The sequence below is a fragment of the Siniperca chuatsi genome, linkage group LG12 (assembly GCF_020085105.1).
Source record: "Siniperca chuatsi isolate FFG_IHB_CAS linkage group LG12, ASM2008510v1, whole genome shotgun sequence".
NCBI classification, from domain to species: domain Eukaryota; kingdom Metazoa; phylum Chordata; class Actinopteri; order Centrarchiformes; family Sinipercidae; genus Siniperca; species Siniperca chuatsi.
The window spans coordinates 17,426,464-17,445,971 of record NC_058053.1 but is presented as its reverse complement, the minus strand read 5'-3'; the positions used below and the strand labels follow the sequence as shown (position 1 = coordinate 17,445,971).

Here is a 19,508-nt window from a genome sequence, read left to right as displayed (position 1 = left end):
GCAATATTCAATATTTTTGCTATTATCAACAAGTCTTATGAAAAGACCAAAACCAACAACGTGTTAGTCTATTTCTAAATAGTTTCTGATTTCCCCAGCCTATCTGTGGCTCTCAGCCCATTGCCCATTTGTTTCATCTGATCAAGAAATCTTTAAAAATGGGTCACATAATTTTTAATGCTGGGCACTGTAGTTTTTGGTAATTGTTACTCAAAACAGGAGTAAATAGTTATTTTTAGCTGTGTATTAATACACATTTGCTGCACAAGTAAGTATTTACAGCAACAGGACGGTGAATGTGGGATTGAGTCAAAATAAACTACAGTGCCCATGTTCATTGTAATGAAGGAAAATGTCACCCAGTGCAACAGTGTGGCTCATGGATGTGTTTTTAATAGTTTTTGGACAATTATGGAGGTCTATGGCACAGTGGAATAAGCTATATCAGGCTTTGGCTACAGTTTAGGTCTTTTCATGGGCTTTGCTGACAATAAGAAAAATATAGAATATCACCAAACTTTTTAGAAATGTTTTATCCAGTAGAAAGGTCTTACCATGTGGCAATCAATTCTAAACAATTCTAAAGTCTGCTCTGTGAACACAAGCTAATGTGCTGAGCAAGACTAATCAAGCATTTGGGTAAATATGAGTAAGTGTGAGATGACAGCAGCTATTGCAGCTCTTCAGGTTGTGTCTTTCACTTCTGCATGTATATGTACATGTGTGTATTTTGTCAATACCTCTGTAAACATGGTCGCTCTAAAAGCAGATTTTTCAGAAACTTGCAGTAATTACATGGTTCCTCTGACAGTTGAGCTGTTGACAGTGAAAACTGTGCTGAGTGGGCACACACTTCTTCAAAATTCTCCTCACTTTAGCATGCACACAGGCCATGACAAACCCCCTTTGCTTATAATGTGAGTGGAGAGAATGTCAGAAAGCTGTTTGTGATTTTCAGTCCTTGTGTCGATGCAGTATATCTTGATACATAATACTTTTGTTGCTATATTGAATGTATCTTTAGTATGTACAGTATGGCACTGTATGGTAAGGCAAGGCTAATCACCGTAATTCAATTAGGTTGCTGAGCAGAATATAAAAGAGACATTAGGTGCAAAACCAAACAGAGTTAAAACACAAACGTTTTCAGGGGAAAATTAGTCAACAATGTTCACTTTAGTTTTAACATTTTGATGGCATGATATGATATTAATGGAGATATTGACTGTACACCTAGTGTTAGCCTAGTTACACCTAGTGTTCTAATTACTGGTGTATTCATCAGTTATCAGAGTCCCCTGTTTTCTGTATTTGCAGAGTGTTTCTTTATGCTGTGCATGTGTTGTCAAATTGGTGAATATGTTTCTTAATTTTCTTGGGTTTTTTTCCATTTGCATGTGTTTTCTTACATTGTGTACTGCACTGTACTCTTGGTGCTTTCCAACTTTAATTTAAACTTGAGAATGATCAAGTTCATAGGAAATCATTCCCACTGAAGTGCGTTGTTGATATTGTCTTTTTATATCTTTTGGTTCTCAAAGCAGTGCTTGTGGGGGAAGCTGGACAAGCAGCAATACTCTTTTTTTGACAGGAAGCAAGTACAAGATTTATAAAAAAAATGCCACATGCAGCATCTTTAAGACAACATGTGAGCTGTGAGCTAACTGTTTATATCTCCACCACTACCACCACCACCCCCTCCCCCCAAAACAACCCCCAGGGCTGCTGGAAGACTATCCATCAGGTGTGGACCCAGATGCAGAGTGCTGTGACGTGCGGTGGGACTTGAAAGTGGACAACCGTTCCCGGGGGACCCTGAAAAGAACTCACCCGCCATGCCAGCACCGTACCTCCCTCAGCTCCTCGGCAGCCTGCAGACTGTGTAACAGCCGGCTCAAACTCTGCCTGCTGGTCCTCGTCCTCCTACACACTGTTGCCAGCCTCACTGCATCCCACAATGCAACAGGACTGGGCCTCCCCGCCATCACGCCTCTGGAGGAGAGCCCTGCCAATGAGGAGTGATATAGCTGCCAGGAAGAGGGGAGGTTGTTGGGGTGGGGGATTCCCTCACCATGGCAACCAATATGGAAAAATACAGCCACAGTTGCGAACGGCTGGAGCTGTGTGCCTGTGGACATTCTGCAACGTTTTCTGGCAAATGGAAAATGTGGGACGCTTTGAGACGAAAGACACACAAATCAATCAAAACAAATAAATAAGCAACAGACATACTAAGGGACTCAACCAGTCCCTTAGATAGAAAGGGGACAATGCCACAGCCTTTGTTGAGTGGGAAGGTCAGCTTCCTCATGGCTGAGTTTCTCTCACTACGCTTTTTTACACTGTGTTCCAATTATTGGTTTCTGTTGCACTGGCTGACTATGGAATAACACAATCATATTCTCTTTCTAATGTTCATCCTTTGTGTTTGTTTCTGGGTCTCTCATACAGGAAGAAATGTGCTCTCTAAATAAGATAGATAAAGTGTAAAAAAAAATATTAGCTGCAAGGTTGTGTGTGATGGTTTTTGTTTCTAGATTTACTGTGTGTGTGTGCGAGCATGTGTGGGTGTGTGTGTGCTTGTATGCATGTCTTTACACGTGTGTATGTGTGTGTATGACAGGATGAGTGTGTGTTGCTGACATGTGCCCTAAAAGTCTACCTGGTGCAGCGATGATGTTTTTATGGAGGCCCCCTCAGATGTCACTTAGCTCTGCCATGCTGGTTTGTTGGCCACAATCCCATTAAAACTTCACTGGGTTTTTAATGTGGTTCTGATGTCCATAAAAAGCACTGTGTTTAACACAGGTTTATGGTTTTCCCTCACTTTGTTTTGTGAGATAATATTTCTGTAATTAGCATCAGTTAAAAGCTAACACCTGGCTAAACTGTGAAAACATCAGGAACAAACAGAATGCATTCCTCCAATGTCACCAACACTCAAAGTCTCAAAGGATGTCTCAATTTTATTATAACTTGAGTCTTCTTTTCATAGTTTTAACCATGACTCCTATCACAGCACTGTCCTCACCGTAGTTATTGCTTTCAGAGATTGGGACGACACTGATAAAATAAAGTCTGACACAGGAAAAGACACAAGCAGTCAGTTTAGCCAAACTTATTTGGAAGATAAATGAAGGCTGAGTGCACGCACACAGTTTTTTCTTGTGCAATGAGAACATTTCAGATGCACTCACTTTTAGTTTTTATACCAAATACAATGATTTAGATAATTTGGCTGAACTGATAGCTTGTTTATAATATATAGCTTATCATCTGACCTTTGTTTTTTTGATCCATTTGACTTTATTGTAGCGATACTGATGTGTTGCCAGAGCTCATCAGCTACTTAGTAAAATGTTATCATAACCAATAGAACTGACAGCCTAAACTACAAAATTAAGACCCAAGTATAAACCAGAAAGATCCTTTAAGCTTCTACACTACAATAGGGCCTTTACATAATAAGAAATTCACATCAAGTCTAAAAAAGTTTAAAATGAAAAGTAATTTGGATTCTCTGACAAGTGCACATTATGTGTTCAATGGTCATGGTTTAAAGATGCAAAACTAAAGCATTAGGATTAGCACTCCTCATGCTGTGCTCTACTGTGTTTTGAATAGAGATGAACAAAAGACAAGGCAGAAGCACATGATTAGATGTAGAAAGCTTTTAGTAAACTTACTGACATGAGCAAAATTAGGAGGGTCAAGGAATCTTTACGTTGGTGTTGGTACATTTTTTGTTCATTACCTTTTAATAATACTAGTTGATAAAATATTATACTGTCAACTATTAAAGGCAGGGTAATATCCAACAGTTTGAAATAGATCTTCTGTGGTTTAGTTTATACAGAGTTAGCCACTTTCTCGCAACTTTGTTAATTAGTGCACAGGAAGCTAAAATAAAGCACAGATAGGATAATTTTATCTCACAGAACAAAACATGAAACTGTGTTAAGCTTGTCTTAACCAAAGATGTTATTTCAGACATTTTACCAAAACCCCATTTGGATTCTGGTCACTTTTCAGCAACATTGGTCAGCAAAGTTAGCTGACATCAGGATTTTAGCACTGGATCAATATACATTATTCACTGTTGCTCCAGACGAAGATTTTGTTATTTCAGATTTCAAAGGTACTATCCAGTCAAAATAATGTCTGCAACAGAAACATGATGGTTACCGAAGGGTCCTCTGCCTCAAGAGCCTTGGTTCTTTTCCTTCTCCCTCCCCTTATCAAGTATAAATCATAAAAAACTAAATTTACTGTTTGCCCTCAAACCAATACTGACATCTACATCGGCGGTGTCATTTTAACTGCAGGCCTTTTGATGACTGGATGTTACCTTTAAGGCCTTTTTATAACTTGTAAACTGTAAGTCCCATGCAGTTATGATGAACACAAATTGTCAACGACTTGCTAGTAAAGGTAGCAAGCTACCTGCAGTAGTGTGAAGGAAAATCCCCTGACTAATAGGTATATTATACTATGACTCCACTCCCTGGCCATACAATACATATAGAATGACATTCTACATATCACCAACACAGACAATTTGTTCAAAATGGTCAGTTTGTTTCTGTTGAATCAAAGTGTATAATCTATTTTCATGAACTGCATGTGGAGGCTCTCTGCAAAGTTATGACAGCCTCTTTTGTTGATTGTCCTCAGCCCCACTTCCGCACCACATCTGATCCTGAATCAGCTCCTGTAGCATGCCCACTGTCTTGTACTTTTCTCCTGAAAAAAACTCAAACTCATGTCTCATTAAGTAAAGGGCTTATTAAGATATACAGTACAAACATTATCATCAACACACTTAACTACATGCACATCCAAATTGTTAGCAGACAAAGGTTAAAAACACGGCTCATTTCCTGTTTCTTTTTAAACTCGTACACCTGCAGTACAGAGGCACTCCACTGGCTTTTACTGGAGAGCAGGAATGGAAACAAATCCAGTGAGAGGACCATGTCATTGTTTGTGTAAGCACTAATGGCATAACCTGATAATTGTCTAAGTCAGCTGACACTTATGTTTATTTTATAAATGTTGACCAGCGTGTGAACAGAAGGGAATGGTGTGACCTTAAGGGCTGACTTATTCTTTAGTTTCTAGATTTTCTTCTGTCTCTTCGATGAACAAGGCTGTGAGATCAGGTATTCGAAGATAAACAAATGTTTTTTTTCCACACTCAAGTATGTTGATTATTTAAATGAGATGTTCAATCCAATATCTGATGTCAAGAATTTTATTATACAGCTTATATGAGGATTTAAAATACATTTTTATTCACACCATGTCTATATAACCAGTATATTGGCTTATTTTGACACTTATGCTGTTTAGACCCTGCCCCACTCTAGACTTCCTGCTTGCATGAAATACATACTGTAACTGCTCATTGTCATTCAGCACAGCACACCCATGCCCAAGTTGGATGACCGCATTCAGTGATAGAAAAATGCTGCTATTCTATTGGCCACCAGTAGATGGAGATATTTTTATTCTTTTATATTGCTACTGCTGCTGAAGACCTACCACACGAGGACTGTCATATACACAGGAATCAGAAAGGGTGAGCTCTGGAAGAAAAAGTGATGGGCCTGCGGGTAAAAGTGTGCTTTTGTGTGTGTGTGTGTGTGTGTGTGTGTGTGTACGTCTGCGTATGTGCATATGCAGAGATGTATGTTTGTGTCATGTCGCTAATTGCTGTGTGTTCTCTGGAGAGCTCATTAGCATTGCCATGACCTTGGGGCCTGCAGGACAGGTGTGGCAAACCACCACTGTCTTTAGACCCGCAGGGACCTGCTACATTAGTTGTCTCATTATTCACTGCAGCCCTGAAGCTGCATGCATGAAACCATTGTACTGTACAATGTGTAATAACTGTGTCAGTGCCCCAAGACCCAAAACAGACTAGGGTAGGGGTAGATCTATGTTTTCCCTGCACCTGTCTAATAGAATATTTCCCCCAACCCTTGTCTGAAATGAGATTTCAGAGGCAGTGCACAGAAGGTCAGGGAGAATTAAGTGGACAATGACCTGAAACTGGTGCCAAAGCATACCTTGATTTGATAAATCCATTTCAAATCTGATATGACATGCTGCTTTTCATGATCAAACATAATGGGAAACAGGAGGAAAACAGGGTCTGTAAGTGTCATAGAAATGTGCCATGTTATCAACATATGGATTGCACCTCATAAGCTTCACACAACCCTTGCCATAAACACATGTAAGGGATCTCTTGAAAACATACATGATTTCAATCTTCCTATCATGTCTGCGGCCATGCTGTGATGTAACAGCCATCACAAACCAACTGTTGGACATTCATTCTAAAGTCATTCAGAGACCATGTCTGCTTTACATGCGGAAATGCATCCTCACTGTGGTTGCATGGGTGCGAATGCTGTGCATATGTGTTGTCCCTCAAGCCCCTTCATGTTTGCACCAAGGATGGACATTTTTGTGTGCAAGGTTTCTTCCAAACAATAATAGAATTAGATTTGACTGATGTAAATCTCTGATTTTACTTTTGTTGGTAATGTAGGCATGCACGCAACAGTTACTCTGCTGTGCTAATTTTACTTTTTGTGTGTTTTGGTTTGTCATTTTTTTACTGCATTATACTGGGAAGAAATTGTGTAGGGTCCTATAGTTTCAATCTAGATCCCCCGACAATGGTCTGTAGCAGTCATAGGGTATGGTCTGTCACATTACATAACACACCAACCTACAAAAACTAAATTTGTGTTTAACCCCCTGCACATATAGACTATGTATGCCACTTGCCCCTAATCCCCTGTGCACCCACCACCAAATGGTATGTACACACAATTGCCCTCTTTCACTCCCTCTCAGCCTCTCTCTGTTTTCACAATAGTTCCGTTCTCTATCCTGTGGATCTATGCAGAAGCCCATTTCTTTTTTGGTTGTAAATACGTTCCCTAGTATGCTGAACAATGTATGTCTTTGCGTCCAGGTTTCCTTGTGTATTTTGAGTTGATGTCATGTTGTTACTTTCTTCTTCTTCTAATTCTTTTTTTTTATTTTGAGCGTCTGAAATCATTGATGTGGTGAGGTTTAACCAATAGACTTGTCCTCAGCTTCGCAACCTCATTGTGAAAGGTTGTGGTTCTGTGTGTATGAAAGCGAAGGATTTATGATTATAGAAATGAAAAAGGTTCAAAGTCATATAGAAGTATCATTGCGATTATGATTATTATGATTACTATTATACTACCAGTATATTGTAATATTATAGATGCTTTAGTTCAAGTAACTTCTTTAATTTTTTTACAAACAACTTTGATGAAATGATTTATAAAACAGTCTCACAAGTCACAATCTTTTCGAAAAGTATGAAAACTACTGCTACAATGATTAAAATTGTGTTCTAATGAAAATAAATACAGACATGTAATCTGTTCCTCTGTTGTGTTTTTGTATGATGTGACAATGTTCCAATTAAGATGCAAAACAGTGAAAACAATAATGTCTCAGCATCCGACAACAGCTACTTCTCCCTAACGATGCACTCTGCTGGTGGACAACAATGATGTCATGTTCAACAAAGGTAATGGATGTTGTCAGCTTCCTGAGCACAAGACGAAAAGCAAAAAAAAAAAAAAAAAAACACTTTGAAAGAAATCATCCACCTTTCAGAACTTAACTTTATGTGACAGAAAGAAACAGTTAAGTTTCACAGTTGAATCATTACATCATTTACACTCTAGTTAACTTAAAATAAAAGTTATGATTTATTTAACATTTTATTCACTGTTTGCTTTTCAGTATTGGAAGCAAAATTGTTTTGCAGAGGCCATGATATCTTGACTTTAATAATAATAAGAAGAATAATAATCAGCACTTTTCAAAACCCAAGTTACAAAGTACTTCACACAATGCAGCATTTTAAATAGATTGAGTCCTTAGTATGTGTCAGGCTCCAAAAACCCTGGATCCTACACTTCCCATAATGCACCTCTATAACATCTCTTCATTGGACCCACATGGTAAACGCCCATGTCAAAACCAGTCAAACTTCATGATCCCTGTTTCCAATACAGACCTTCTGTTAGAAAAACAGGTGATACTCTTTATAACAAGTAAGCTGATCATGTGTAAAATATGTGGAGTGCCTTTTAGAGAAGGTGAGATGTGCTGTTTAAATCAGGTAAACTCTCTAGTGTGAAATATATATTTTCAGCAATCAAGTAATAAAAAAGCTAATTGATTTTTATTCAGCACCAGCTACTTTATGAGTGAAAACCCAATTTATATGCATGTATGTATGCAATAAGTATTGCAAGCTTCTGTTTATTACAATATACCATAATATCCATAACAGAATCCACACAGTCTCCATTTGTTGAATCCAGTGGTGGAAGAACTACTCAGATCTTTTACTTGTAATACCACCGTTTAGAAATACTTTATGTTACGAGTAAAAGTCGTGCATTCAAAATAATGTGTAAAAGTACGAAAGTATTAGCATCAAAATGTACTTAAAGTAGCAAAAGTAAAAGTACTCATGGCCCATTTCAGATAAATATATTATATTATATATTATATTATTGGATTGGATATTGGATTATGCATTAATGTGTACATCACTTTAATGTTGCAGCTGGTAAAGGTAGGACTAATTTAATTACTTTATACACTCTTGGGTAGCTTTATTGATCTCCCCTGGGATGTAGCACGTACACAGCATGTGATTCCACTTAAAACCATGAGATGGCAGTATCAGCACATCAGTGTGTGCTGGCATAAGAGTACAAAAATAGACCATTAAAAAAATGTACACAGTGTAACCACAGGGATCATGAATGAATGCTATATGGGCATTTATTGACTCAGTTTCATGCTGAACCCAGTGTATCTTCACATCAGCAGAGGCATTAGTTGATACAATATCCACTAAGTGTTAGTCTGTTAAGTATTTACTTCATTAAATATATACATACACTCTTTAAATATACACAGGTTCCTTCACTCTGAGCTGAGAGTTAAGCCAGAGGGCTGGATATATCTTCCAATCATATATTATGAAACTGCTGACCAAGACCTGATGAGGCCAGCCAGGCCAATTATATACATACTTACCTTTTAATATTTAATGTAACTGCACACACATTTATTCAACTGTTTATCCAGCATCACTGACATTATGAAGTGAGTCAATGACTCTCCATTCATACTTTTTGTGTCCCATCAACTGTGTCACCTGGCAAGGATTAAATTATTGTAGGCCAGGGAGATGGGCTGCCTGAGCTTTATTTTTCACTTGCAGGCTATATTGCTTACAGACAGGCTTTAAACTCAGTGCTATTGTAATGGTGAATTACAAAACTGAGGAACAATACCAAATTACATATTCATGTTTGCCTTCCGCTCTGTGCCAGTGGCTTCTCCACTCGGATTAAAGCCCTCATTTCTATTTCAACTTGGGGGGATGATGTGCTCAGTTGACTAATCCTCAACTAGCCCGCCAATAGTCAGCATCCAATATTCCATCTGACCACAGACTGTGTGTATCCATGTGTGTATGTGCTATAAAAAGATCATGTACATTTTATAAGGAAAATTGATTGTTATGGTGTTGGCATGCAGCACTACTGATAGAATGTCAACAACAATTCTATAGTACATTATAGGTAGTTTTAGAAATTGGTTTATCAGTATTTTATGTCAGGGGATTGTGAATGTAGTGGGTCAACTCTGTGCTGCCATAGACCCACCAACAGAGGTCAGTACTATTCAGGCATTAAAGGAAATATAACATCACAGAAATTTAGATTGGTCTCATTTTTTTGAAGGGGAAAAAGTCTTTTGCAGACAACATAGCCCCTAGAAACAAAGATTGTTATACAGAATTGCTTCTTATAACTAATAGAAAGCCTATACATGTATTTTTGCTTTAAACCCCAAACAATCCTTAAATCAAAAGGCAGAAACTGGACTGTGTGGCGAGCAGAACCACTGAACCAAGCTGAGCTGAGCTGAGCTTGGCTGAACTAAGATGTTTTTTATTTCTTCTTTCCACCAGCTTGCATGCTGCTGATTGGTTGTAAGCTAATCCTTCAGAGAGCAGCTGTTTGTCAGTTCTGCTGGGAGCTTTCCAGGTGTGAGGAAGAACAGAAATTAATAAACATTTTACACAAGCTTCAAGTCACTCTTTCACCACCCCTAGTTTTAATTTGGCACCAATCACTTAGTGTTTCTCTCATGGAGATGCTGCTGTTTCTTGTGTAGGTTTCTCTTGAGAAGGGTTGAGAAATGTCAGCCTGGTGTAATATTTCACAAAGTTAAAGCTTCTGAAATCCTTATGTAACGGTCCCTCATAACAGTTTTTAAGCCAAGTTTCTGGCACCTCCTCCTATTTTTTACCCACTTGATTTTGCAGCAGAGTGTGTGTACTGTGTGTGTTCAGGTTTTATAACAAGAGGGAGGGGAGGAAAGCAACATTAGGACTACAGGGATTTAAGAAGATAATCTGTCTCAGTGAAAATTCAGACACATTGGACACAGCAGTGTCATTCACATCATTGCTTGACATGGGCAAAAAAAGCTATTGATTGTACTGCACTGTTTTGATTCACATGCGTCAGTTTTGGTCAGTGATAATGACTTAATGGATGAGGCATAATTAGACAGATGCTTAATCATAGGTGATTAGATGAGCAGAGTTGGGCACTGGGTTGTAAAAGTTGCTTACGGCAGCGTGAGTGACATTATGGCAAGTGTTAGTCAAAGCCAAAAACACCCAGTTACAGACTAATTGTTTCTTATCGCCCCTCGGTTACTGATGAGTTGAATCCAATCTGTAGGTCTCCCTGGATTTTACCATGGAAGGAGAGAGAAACCACCACTGGAAGCTAAATGGAATGACCTTAATAAAATACACTTGACAACCCTTGCCATTAAGTTCACCAGTCCATTGTCTCTGTGATTGGGATATGGATTACATAATAATGTGAAATGACAGATGTTTTTAAGGTTTTCTAGGTTCCTAGACTGTCAAGCGGTAATATAATGCAGGAGAAATTAACATGCCTTGCATTTTGCCTGCATGATGCGACAGCAACATCACTCAATATTGTGCAATGCATCCCTGACACCTTCAATCCTCAGTTGAGCTGCTGTGAGCCCTCAAACTGTAGAAATCACAGGCAGCCTTGCAGTTGGGTCTTGGGACAGAGCATGAGAGAGGGGGTACATTTAATGCAGTTGAAATTAAAATACTTCAAACATACAGTCCAGTAAGTGTTCATATCTAGAGTGGAATATATATGGTTGCCAGGCAGAAGCACTCTCTCCAGCATGCATCCCTCTTTATCAGTTGAACACACTCTGCGTAGATACCTCACACCTCACATGTGCCTGCTGCAATCACATATGCCTTTGGAAAATTAGAAGAAATAATGAGAAGAACCCATTTAGAGAATTGTCTCGCTCTGGTGTTCTGTCTTTCTTTCTCTGACTGTCATTCCCATTATTTTCACTCTTTCTCTGTCCTCAATCATCTGTCTCCACCTGGACCAATACATGTATACCTAGGATCAGTGTCAGGAAAGCCAGTCAAAACATCAAAACACACAGGTAAGGGGGCCTTTTCTTGGTTCCAAAATTTGGACACAGGATAGTTTTGCTGTTGTGCTTCATGGTACAAAAAAATAAATACTAATGTCAAAGAAATATGGAGAACAATGGATGTGATGCATATAGCAAGTGGATCTATGATTTTAGAATGAAGTTTACACTGTAATTATGAATTACATAATCTGCTTGGTTGGGAAGAACAGACAGTATCCCCAATGTTGATGTCATTCAAGTGAATAACACCAGCTTCATGAATATACACTGTTCATTAGAACTATCAACCTGGATGGAGCAGGCATCCTATTTAGCCATTCACCTGGTACCATATAACAGGTTTTAACAGGACTGCATTTGTCACAAGCTTACTTTGACATCAAAGAGGATGCTTGCATGGATGGTGTTGATGTGTGTTTTCATATCTGTGCTTGTGCCCTCTACTCACTAGATTGATGGCAGGACTGAACTGAGACAGAGAATGTACTCACCAGAGTACAGTCCTGAAGCCTTTTAAGCCTCCTCTCCTGCAATTCAGAGTTTGCTTGGAAGTGGACCGAGACCCTCCTTTTCAAGCTTCTTCTCAGTGCAGTTGTTTGGTCTGTACCAGAATTTGGCAGCGTTGAAACCAGCCTAAACAACCTGAATCAAACAAACATTTCATTTTAACAGGTTCACCAAAATGGGCATGTGTGTTTGGTTGCATAAGCTGGGAGTAAGAGCAAAACGTGTTTTGGCATATGTTCTGGGTGAGCAACTTTCACTGGAATAAATAAAACAAAATGTACTATTCTAATAATACAACCATGCAACCTACCCAAAAGCCCCACCTCCATTAATTTTAATGAGACCACCATGTTGACACAATAGGGGTGCCGAGGCAAAGGGCTTAGGTAAAAGATGCTTTTGCTGAAACTCAATGTGATGTCATTTGGCAACACGTCGCTTTGGCCGATCACATACAGTGGTGTGCAAAAGTATTTGCCCCCTTCCTGATTTCTTTTTATTTTGCATGTTTGTCACACTTAAATGTTTCAGATCATCAAACAAATTTAAATATTAGTCAAAGAAAACACAAGTAAACACAAAATGCAGTTTTTAAATGAAGGTTGGTATTATTGAGAGAAAACTAAATCCAAACCTACATGGCCCTGTGTGAAAAAGTGATTGCCCCCTAAACCTAATAACTGGTTGGGCCACCCTTAACTTGCAATGAGTCTTTTACAGCACTGTGGAGGAATTTTGGCCCACTCATTTTTGCAGAATTGTTGTAATTCAGCTACACTGGAGGGTTTTCGAGCATGAACTGTCTTCTTAAGGTCATGCCACAGCATCTCAATAGAATTCAGGTCTGTTTCTACCACAGTCCAGGGGATAGTTTAAGTCCAACTTGATGTTATCAAATTCTAAACTGATCTTAATGATACAGTAAATGACGCCTAAGGCTGATGTGTAACAGCGCATGTCTACGGTCAAATAAGATGTGGATGAATAAGTTATGGTTTTGTCAAGAGTTTTTCTTTTCTGTGTGTTTTACATTTTTGGCAAAGCTACCAGAAATAAATCATACAGTAAACAGCAAGGACAGGGAAGGCATAGCTCAAAACACAATAAAACATATTACAGCTGCAACATAACTGCACTCAGTCAACAAAGATGAACCCAATGCTCAACGGCTACTTAATGCACTCAGAAAGTCTGGTAGAATACAGTGTGTGAGACACACACACACAGACACACACACACAATCTTGTCTACCGTTTCATCGTGCTGTTAAAGAGTTTATTAGAGTATGGCTTGTTCGCAATATGCTGATATTTATAGGCAGTTAGATGAATGGAACAATTTTCCATTCATAGTTCTTATTTCCTGTGACTACTGTTTCTGTGACTAATAGCAAAAATAATGAAACACTACATCATATTTGGAAATATGCTTATTTTCTGTCTTACCCAGCTTTGTGATCAATTTTATGTCCGTGCATTAGGTCTAGAGAACAAAGCTTAGCGAAAGACTGGAGACAGGAGGACATTATTATCTTTTGCATTTGTGCACATATGCAAATAACTAAAACTATATACTAAAGCGTACACATTGAGCTATCCTACTGAGTCCATCTTGTGGAAAGTCTTTTATTGGAAAACAAACCATATAAATTCTCCCTCTTCACATCTGTCACAACTGGAAACACAGCAGGAACACCCCATCATAATGAGATACCATTCTGTCCCATTTATGATGATGATAATAATAATAATAATAATAATACTTTGTTTATAGAGCACTTATCAAAACAAAGTACAAAGTGCTTCACAACAAGAGAAATTAAAATACCACAGTGAATGATGAAATATAAAGGAATAAAATACATAAAATACACAAAAGCAATAAAATAAACAGCCAGTTCAGGTAAAATCAGGATATGCTTTCCGATAAAAATGTGTTTTGAGAAGAGACTGAAACGAAGCAACCTAATTTCTTTGGGCAAGTTGTTCCAGGGCCTCGGGGTCCTGATAGCAAAAGCTCTGTCCCCCTTAGTTTTCATCCTGGACTCAGGAACAAACAGAAGACCCCTGCCCGAAGATCTCAAACTACGTGAAGGTTAATAAGGGATTACAAGGTCTAAAAAATAGTCTGGAGCCAGGCCATGAAGAGCCTTAAAAGTAATCAATAAGATCTTAAAATCAATCCTAAAACAAACAGGGAGCCAATATAAAGAGGCTAAAACAGGTGTGATGTGGTCGTACTTCTTGGTCCTGGTTAAAAGCCTAGCAGCTGAGTTTTGTACAGTCTGCAGTCGTGTCAAAGTTTTTGATTAAGACAAGTGAACAGGCTGTTACAATAATCGAGGCGTGAGGAGATAAAAACATGTACAACAATTTCTGCATCACTAAGATTTAAAATAGATCAGATATTTGCAATGTTTCTGAGGTGATAAAAACATGTTTGGACAAGCTTAGTGATATGTTGCTCAAAACATAAATTGCTATCAAACAGGACACCAAGATTTCTTGCAACAGGCTTGATATGTTGCGACAGGTTACTATTAGATGGCAGTATTTGTTTAGTGATGTGTTGGGGCCCAAAAACAAGGATTTAAGTTTTATTTGAGTTGAGCTGAGGAAAATCTATTGACATCCAATTTTTTTTATGTCAGTCAGGCAGTCCTGCAGAGAACTCAGCATACTAAGGTCAGTGGGCTTGACAGAGAGGTACAACTGAGTGTCATCCGCATAAAATAAAAATGTCTGCGGATGACATCACCCAAGGGAAGTATGTATTAGGACAACAGTATTGGTCCGAGAATTGAACCTTGAGGCACACCGTAAGGATGACATGAAGTTATTAATGCTGACACAGAATTTCCTATTGGACAAACAAGATGCGAACCAGTCTAAAGCAGTGCCAGATTTGCCCACCCAGTGCCTCAGTCTATCTAAAAGAATGCCATGATCAATTGTGTCAAAGGCAGCACTTAAGTCCAGCAGCACAAGAATTGAACACATGCCTGCTTCTGCATTCATTAAAAGGTCATTAGTGACTTTGAGAAGGGCTGTCCCAGATTGGAACTTTTCAAAGGTATTATTGTTTTCCACAGCAGCAAGAAGCTGCTTAGATACAAATTTTTCGAGAATCTTCTAAATAAAAGGCAGACGGAGAGTGAGCGATAGTTATCCAGGTGGGTGGTATCAAGCCCAGGTTTTTTTAGGACTGGCTGGACACAAGCAGTTTTAAAGTAATCTGGGATGCAGCCAGTAGACAGCGAGCTGTTAAAAATAATTAGCAATCCACGCAATCCATGACTTCCAATAAAAACCTAGTTGGGATCATCAAGCAACAGCTGGTCTATGGGCTGGAAATCTGTTTCAGCTGGACAGTTCAGTTGATGGGATTATCAAAGGATGACATAGAGTCAATGAGAGTCAGTTATTAATAAACTGGCATGTCATTTGAAGAATCTATTGATGAATAGCTAGGAGATACTCTACATCATACATCATAGATGTAGTGTAAGGAGTTCAGGGTAAGGGTGCAAATGAGAAGAGCAAGCATTCAAAAATTGGAAATCTATACATACTTTTGATGTGAGGCGCCTATTCCCATCTCACATTTTCCTGCAAATGTCAAAATGAGGATTGGGCCCAAAGTTTGCAAAGAAAAAGAAAAACATCTGCCATCCTGCTTTCTCACCCTAACACAGACAAAATGTAGTGAAAAGATGTACTTCTCCAACACCATTTACAGAGCTACTGTGCTCATGTGTATGTTGTTTAGATGAGGTAACCGTGGGGACCAAACATCTCTGTCACCCACCACACACAAACCTGCAGGCCCACACACACATACGGTTTTTGGACCCCATGAATATAGTAAAACAAGCCCACACACACCTGCATGCAGACACACACACACGCACACACACACACACACACACACACACACACACACACAGAACACAATCTGGGTGCCATTCCTCATTCCCATCATCTCATCACCATGGTAGCACTTCAAAGAGCCATAAGAGCTTCTTAGAGACTCGCCTTGTGGATGGGTCACACAAACACTGACACATTGTGAACACATATATGTTTGCATTTTTTGTTTCAGATCTGAAATCTTCCTTATTTTGGACCAGAGTCAAGATTGTGTAGACAAATAAATGGGCACTGCTTCCAGATCGTATGCTTCCACCCTTCTGCTTCCATGCTGATGAGAAGAGACCCTGGAGCATCTTGGAGCTAATGTGGAAGTGAAGGTGCTGGTGAAGGTTCCTGGGAATGAAAGACATTTGGGCTAGTTAGCTCACCCTGTTTCTATGCACTACAACTCTGTGAGATTAGGTGGATGACTGGATGGATAATGCAGGAATGCATGGAAAATAAGCATAATTGTACAATATTCATCTGAGAATATGCATTTCAACTGAACACAGTTTCAACCAAAAGTAAAGAAACTGCACTCTTCTTTATATTGCCAATGGAAAGCCTTTCTGCCATACTTACATTTTAGCTGAGTGTTAATACTATCCTTACAAAAGTTTGCATGTCTCTCAAATTCTTGTCCCATGCCTCTTCAGAGTTAAAATCTTCAAAGCTTGGATAAAAAGCTCTGTCCAATTACTGAGATGTTGTAGACACCCCTATTTCAATCTCTCATTCTCATAATTACTAGTCACTTTTGGGTCACAAACGAACACACAAATATGTGGAAAGTCACGGAGTGAGGCCACAGAATCAAATTGTGTTGTGCTCTTTGAAGTGTCCTTCCTACAGTGCTCGTCAATGAACAAGAAGTTCGAACATCGACATCCAGCTGCAGCTTTTGTGATTATGTTATAGCTAAGCTAGTGTGCACACTATATCACAGTCACTGAGATGGGATGGACAGAAGATTTAAAAGTTAGTGAGTAATCGAGTAAAACATTGTCATCTGTCTAGCTCTCTGCTACAGGATGGCTAGTTTTAGAACAGACTAATCCTGTACACACACACACACACACACACAGACACACACACACACACACGTATGTGTATGAGCAGAAAAACAGACACACTGCCATTCCGACGTAACAAACAGTTTTTAGTCTTAACAGGAGTAGAGGGATTCAATTCACTGATGCATTAACACATGCACATGCATACACAGGTCACATAGAGCATCAGTGATTAGACCCAAATGGAGCTGAACCCTGACTGATAGCATCTGTTTCGAATGCCATCTGGTGCAGACATCTGGTAGCCACTGGCTGATGATGGGCTGACTGTGTCTACAATAAATAGACTGGGAACATTCAGGGTGAGACATTTGTAACATTGTTTCCGCAGTGCAGAAAAATATGAATGGATATTTGTTTTGTTTTGTTAAATTAAGATGCCAATCTGTCAAAGGTGTGATCTTGACAATCAGTAAGCTAGTTCCTAAAGGCCCAGCACCAACACATGGATGGGTTTCCAAGCGTCATTGGCCTTTTTCATTGAAGATATTTTGACATGTCACAATAGGAAGTGACAGGTGTGAATGAGAAAATTAATGGCTGAATTCCATTTAGCCGCTTCAGTTTCAGGGTCCTGGTATTGTGCATGCTGGCGCATGGTCACACTGTCTTGGCTGACTGGGACACTTGAATAAAACATTCATTCAACAGTCATTGATGATTTATTTTTTTATTCACCTATGCTTTTCCTACTATGACAATTTAAATTATTTGCAGTGAAAAAGGCCTGTTATGAGAAGTTCACGCAAGCTAGGTGCCTAAACCTAACCAAACTATGACCGTTTCACAACATTAACCACGTGTTTATTGTTACCTTGACGACGAAGGTCCAGGACGCCTGTTGGTGGTTGCTGGACATTCGTAGGTTTATGCACGAAAAATGGTGGATTACTCTTCGTAAGATATCTACGAAATGTTATATGAGGATACGTTGGTTACTGTGACAGAGTATCTTACATATATAGTGACATATTACATGTTTTCCTCTCAAGATTTCACGCACAAACTCAGCTGATGACCTGAAAAAACTTGAAAATTTGATTTGTTTAAACATACTAGTCAGTACATATGATTCACCAATAGCAGAAGGCTTGATTGCATGCCCGGTGTTCATTAGACAAGCAACAGCTCTCATACTGTGTAGGCTATACACAGTGTCTGCCCAGGAGCACACGTAAGGGATGGCTGCTTCAGAAGTAATCAGCCTCTGTGGCCTCAGGGGAACAATGAATCATATACTGTAAATAACATATCACACCAAGAGTGTAACTAACCATCATAGTAGGAAATGAAACAATCAGTCATGAATCTAATGATTGCTCTGTCATGAACATTTATAATGATTATGTTTATCTTTCATTTGTCATATGATTTCCTTTCAGCATAACCCTCCCCCAAAAAAACCCTTACACACACACACACACGCACACACACACGCACAAATGTATGCACTTTTCAGACTTGTAGACTTCACACAGCTGATAACAGGATATTAACCTAATCAAAGGGGAGGCACGACTGATCCTGATTAACTCATTAGCAAAGGTTGAACCTTCACCTTAAATTGAGTCATGTAAGGTGTACAGGAAGGAGGGAGCATGACTTAGAATATGACAAAATGTGAAGAGCAAAAGACCCAGAAATGTCCTTCTATACAGCTACAGTACTCTGGATATTTCCATGTACCAAGACATGATGTTTGGCCATAGGCAGGGTGTAATCCATAAAGGTATCACATGATGATGAAGCTTGAACAACATTGCAAGTGTTAAATATGATAAATAGGTACTGTTCATAAGGGGATGGGGCTGTGCTGCTTGAATGTCAACATTATCCAGCTTGCTCATTACCGTGCTACGGAATAAAGACTTAAGACAAAGCTAAAGCATGGTTGGTTATGTTTATTTGTGCCATAAAAGAAGCCCCATGCTGTCATGTATTTTATGAGCTCTGACACAACTCAAGTCAAGATGATGATGGTACAATAGAACGCTCTGTACAACAACAGCCAATATTATTCAAAACAGGTTAAACAAAGTAATAAAATACCCTGGTTTGTTTAATCTATTTGTAAGCAATCCAAAATAAGCCCTGCTCTAAAAAATTACAAAGTTGAGAAAACAAAAATGTTGGTAACATTTTCGATTATGTGTACCTACTTGTAGGTACATAGTGTACTGGTAGACTAAAAGTGTAAAAATTGCACTCTAAATATGGAAGAATTATGCTCTACCGTAATCTATACCATTCCAAAAATTTTCAACGCAACAACTAAAGTTTTGTGTAACAATTTAACTAAACATCTTTTAACTTTCGTTAACTTTCTCCAAGTTATAGGTGAACAATGTTTCTATACAACTTGATTTGAAGAGTTAAGTGAATGATCTGTTGGACATTTATTCAAAAC

General features: G+C 38.8%; 1 protein-coding gene across 1 annotated transcript in view; it reads left to right on the top strand.

Annotated features, from left to right (window-relative positions):
• The window catches only part of LOC122885844 (transmembrane protein FAM155A), an 82,767-nt gene extending 75,335 nt beyond the window's left edge, over positions 1–7,432 (top strand). Inside the window, exon 3 of the mRNA XM_044217544.1 lies at positions 1,721–7,432. Coding sequence (XP_044073479.1) covers positions 1,721–2,022 — 302 coding nt within the window. The 3' untranslated portion in view covers positions 2,023–7,432. The remainder of the gene's footprint in view (positions 1–1,720) is intronic.
• Positions 7,433–19,508: the final 12,076 nt, after the last annotated feature.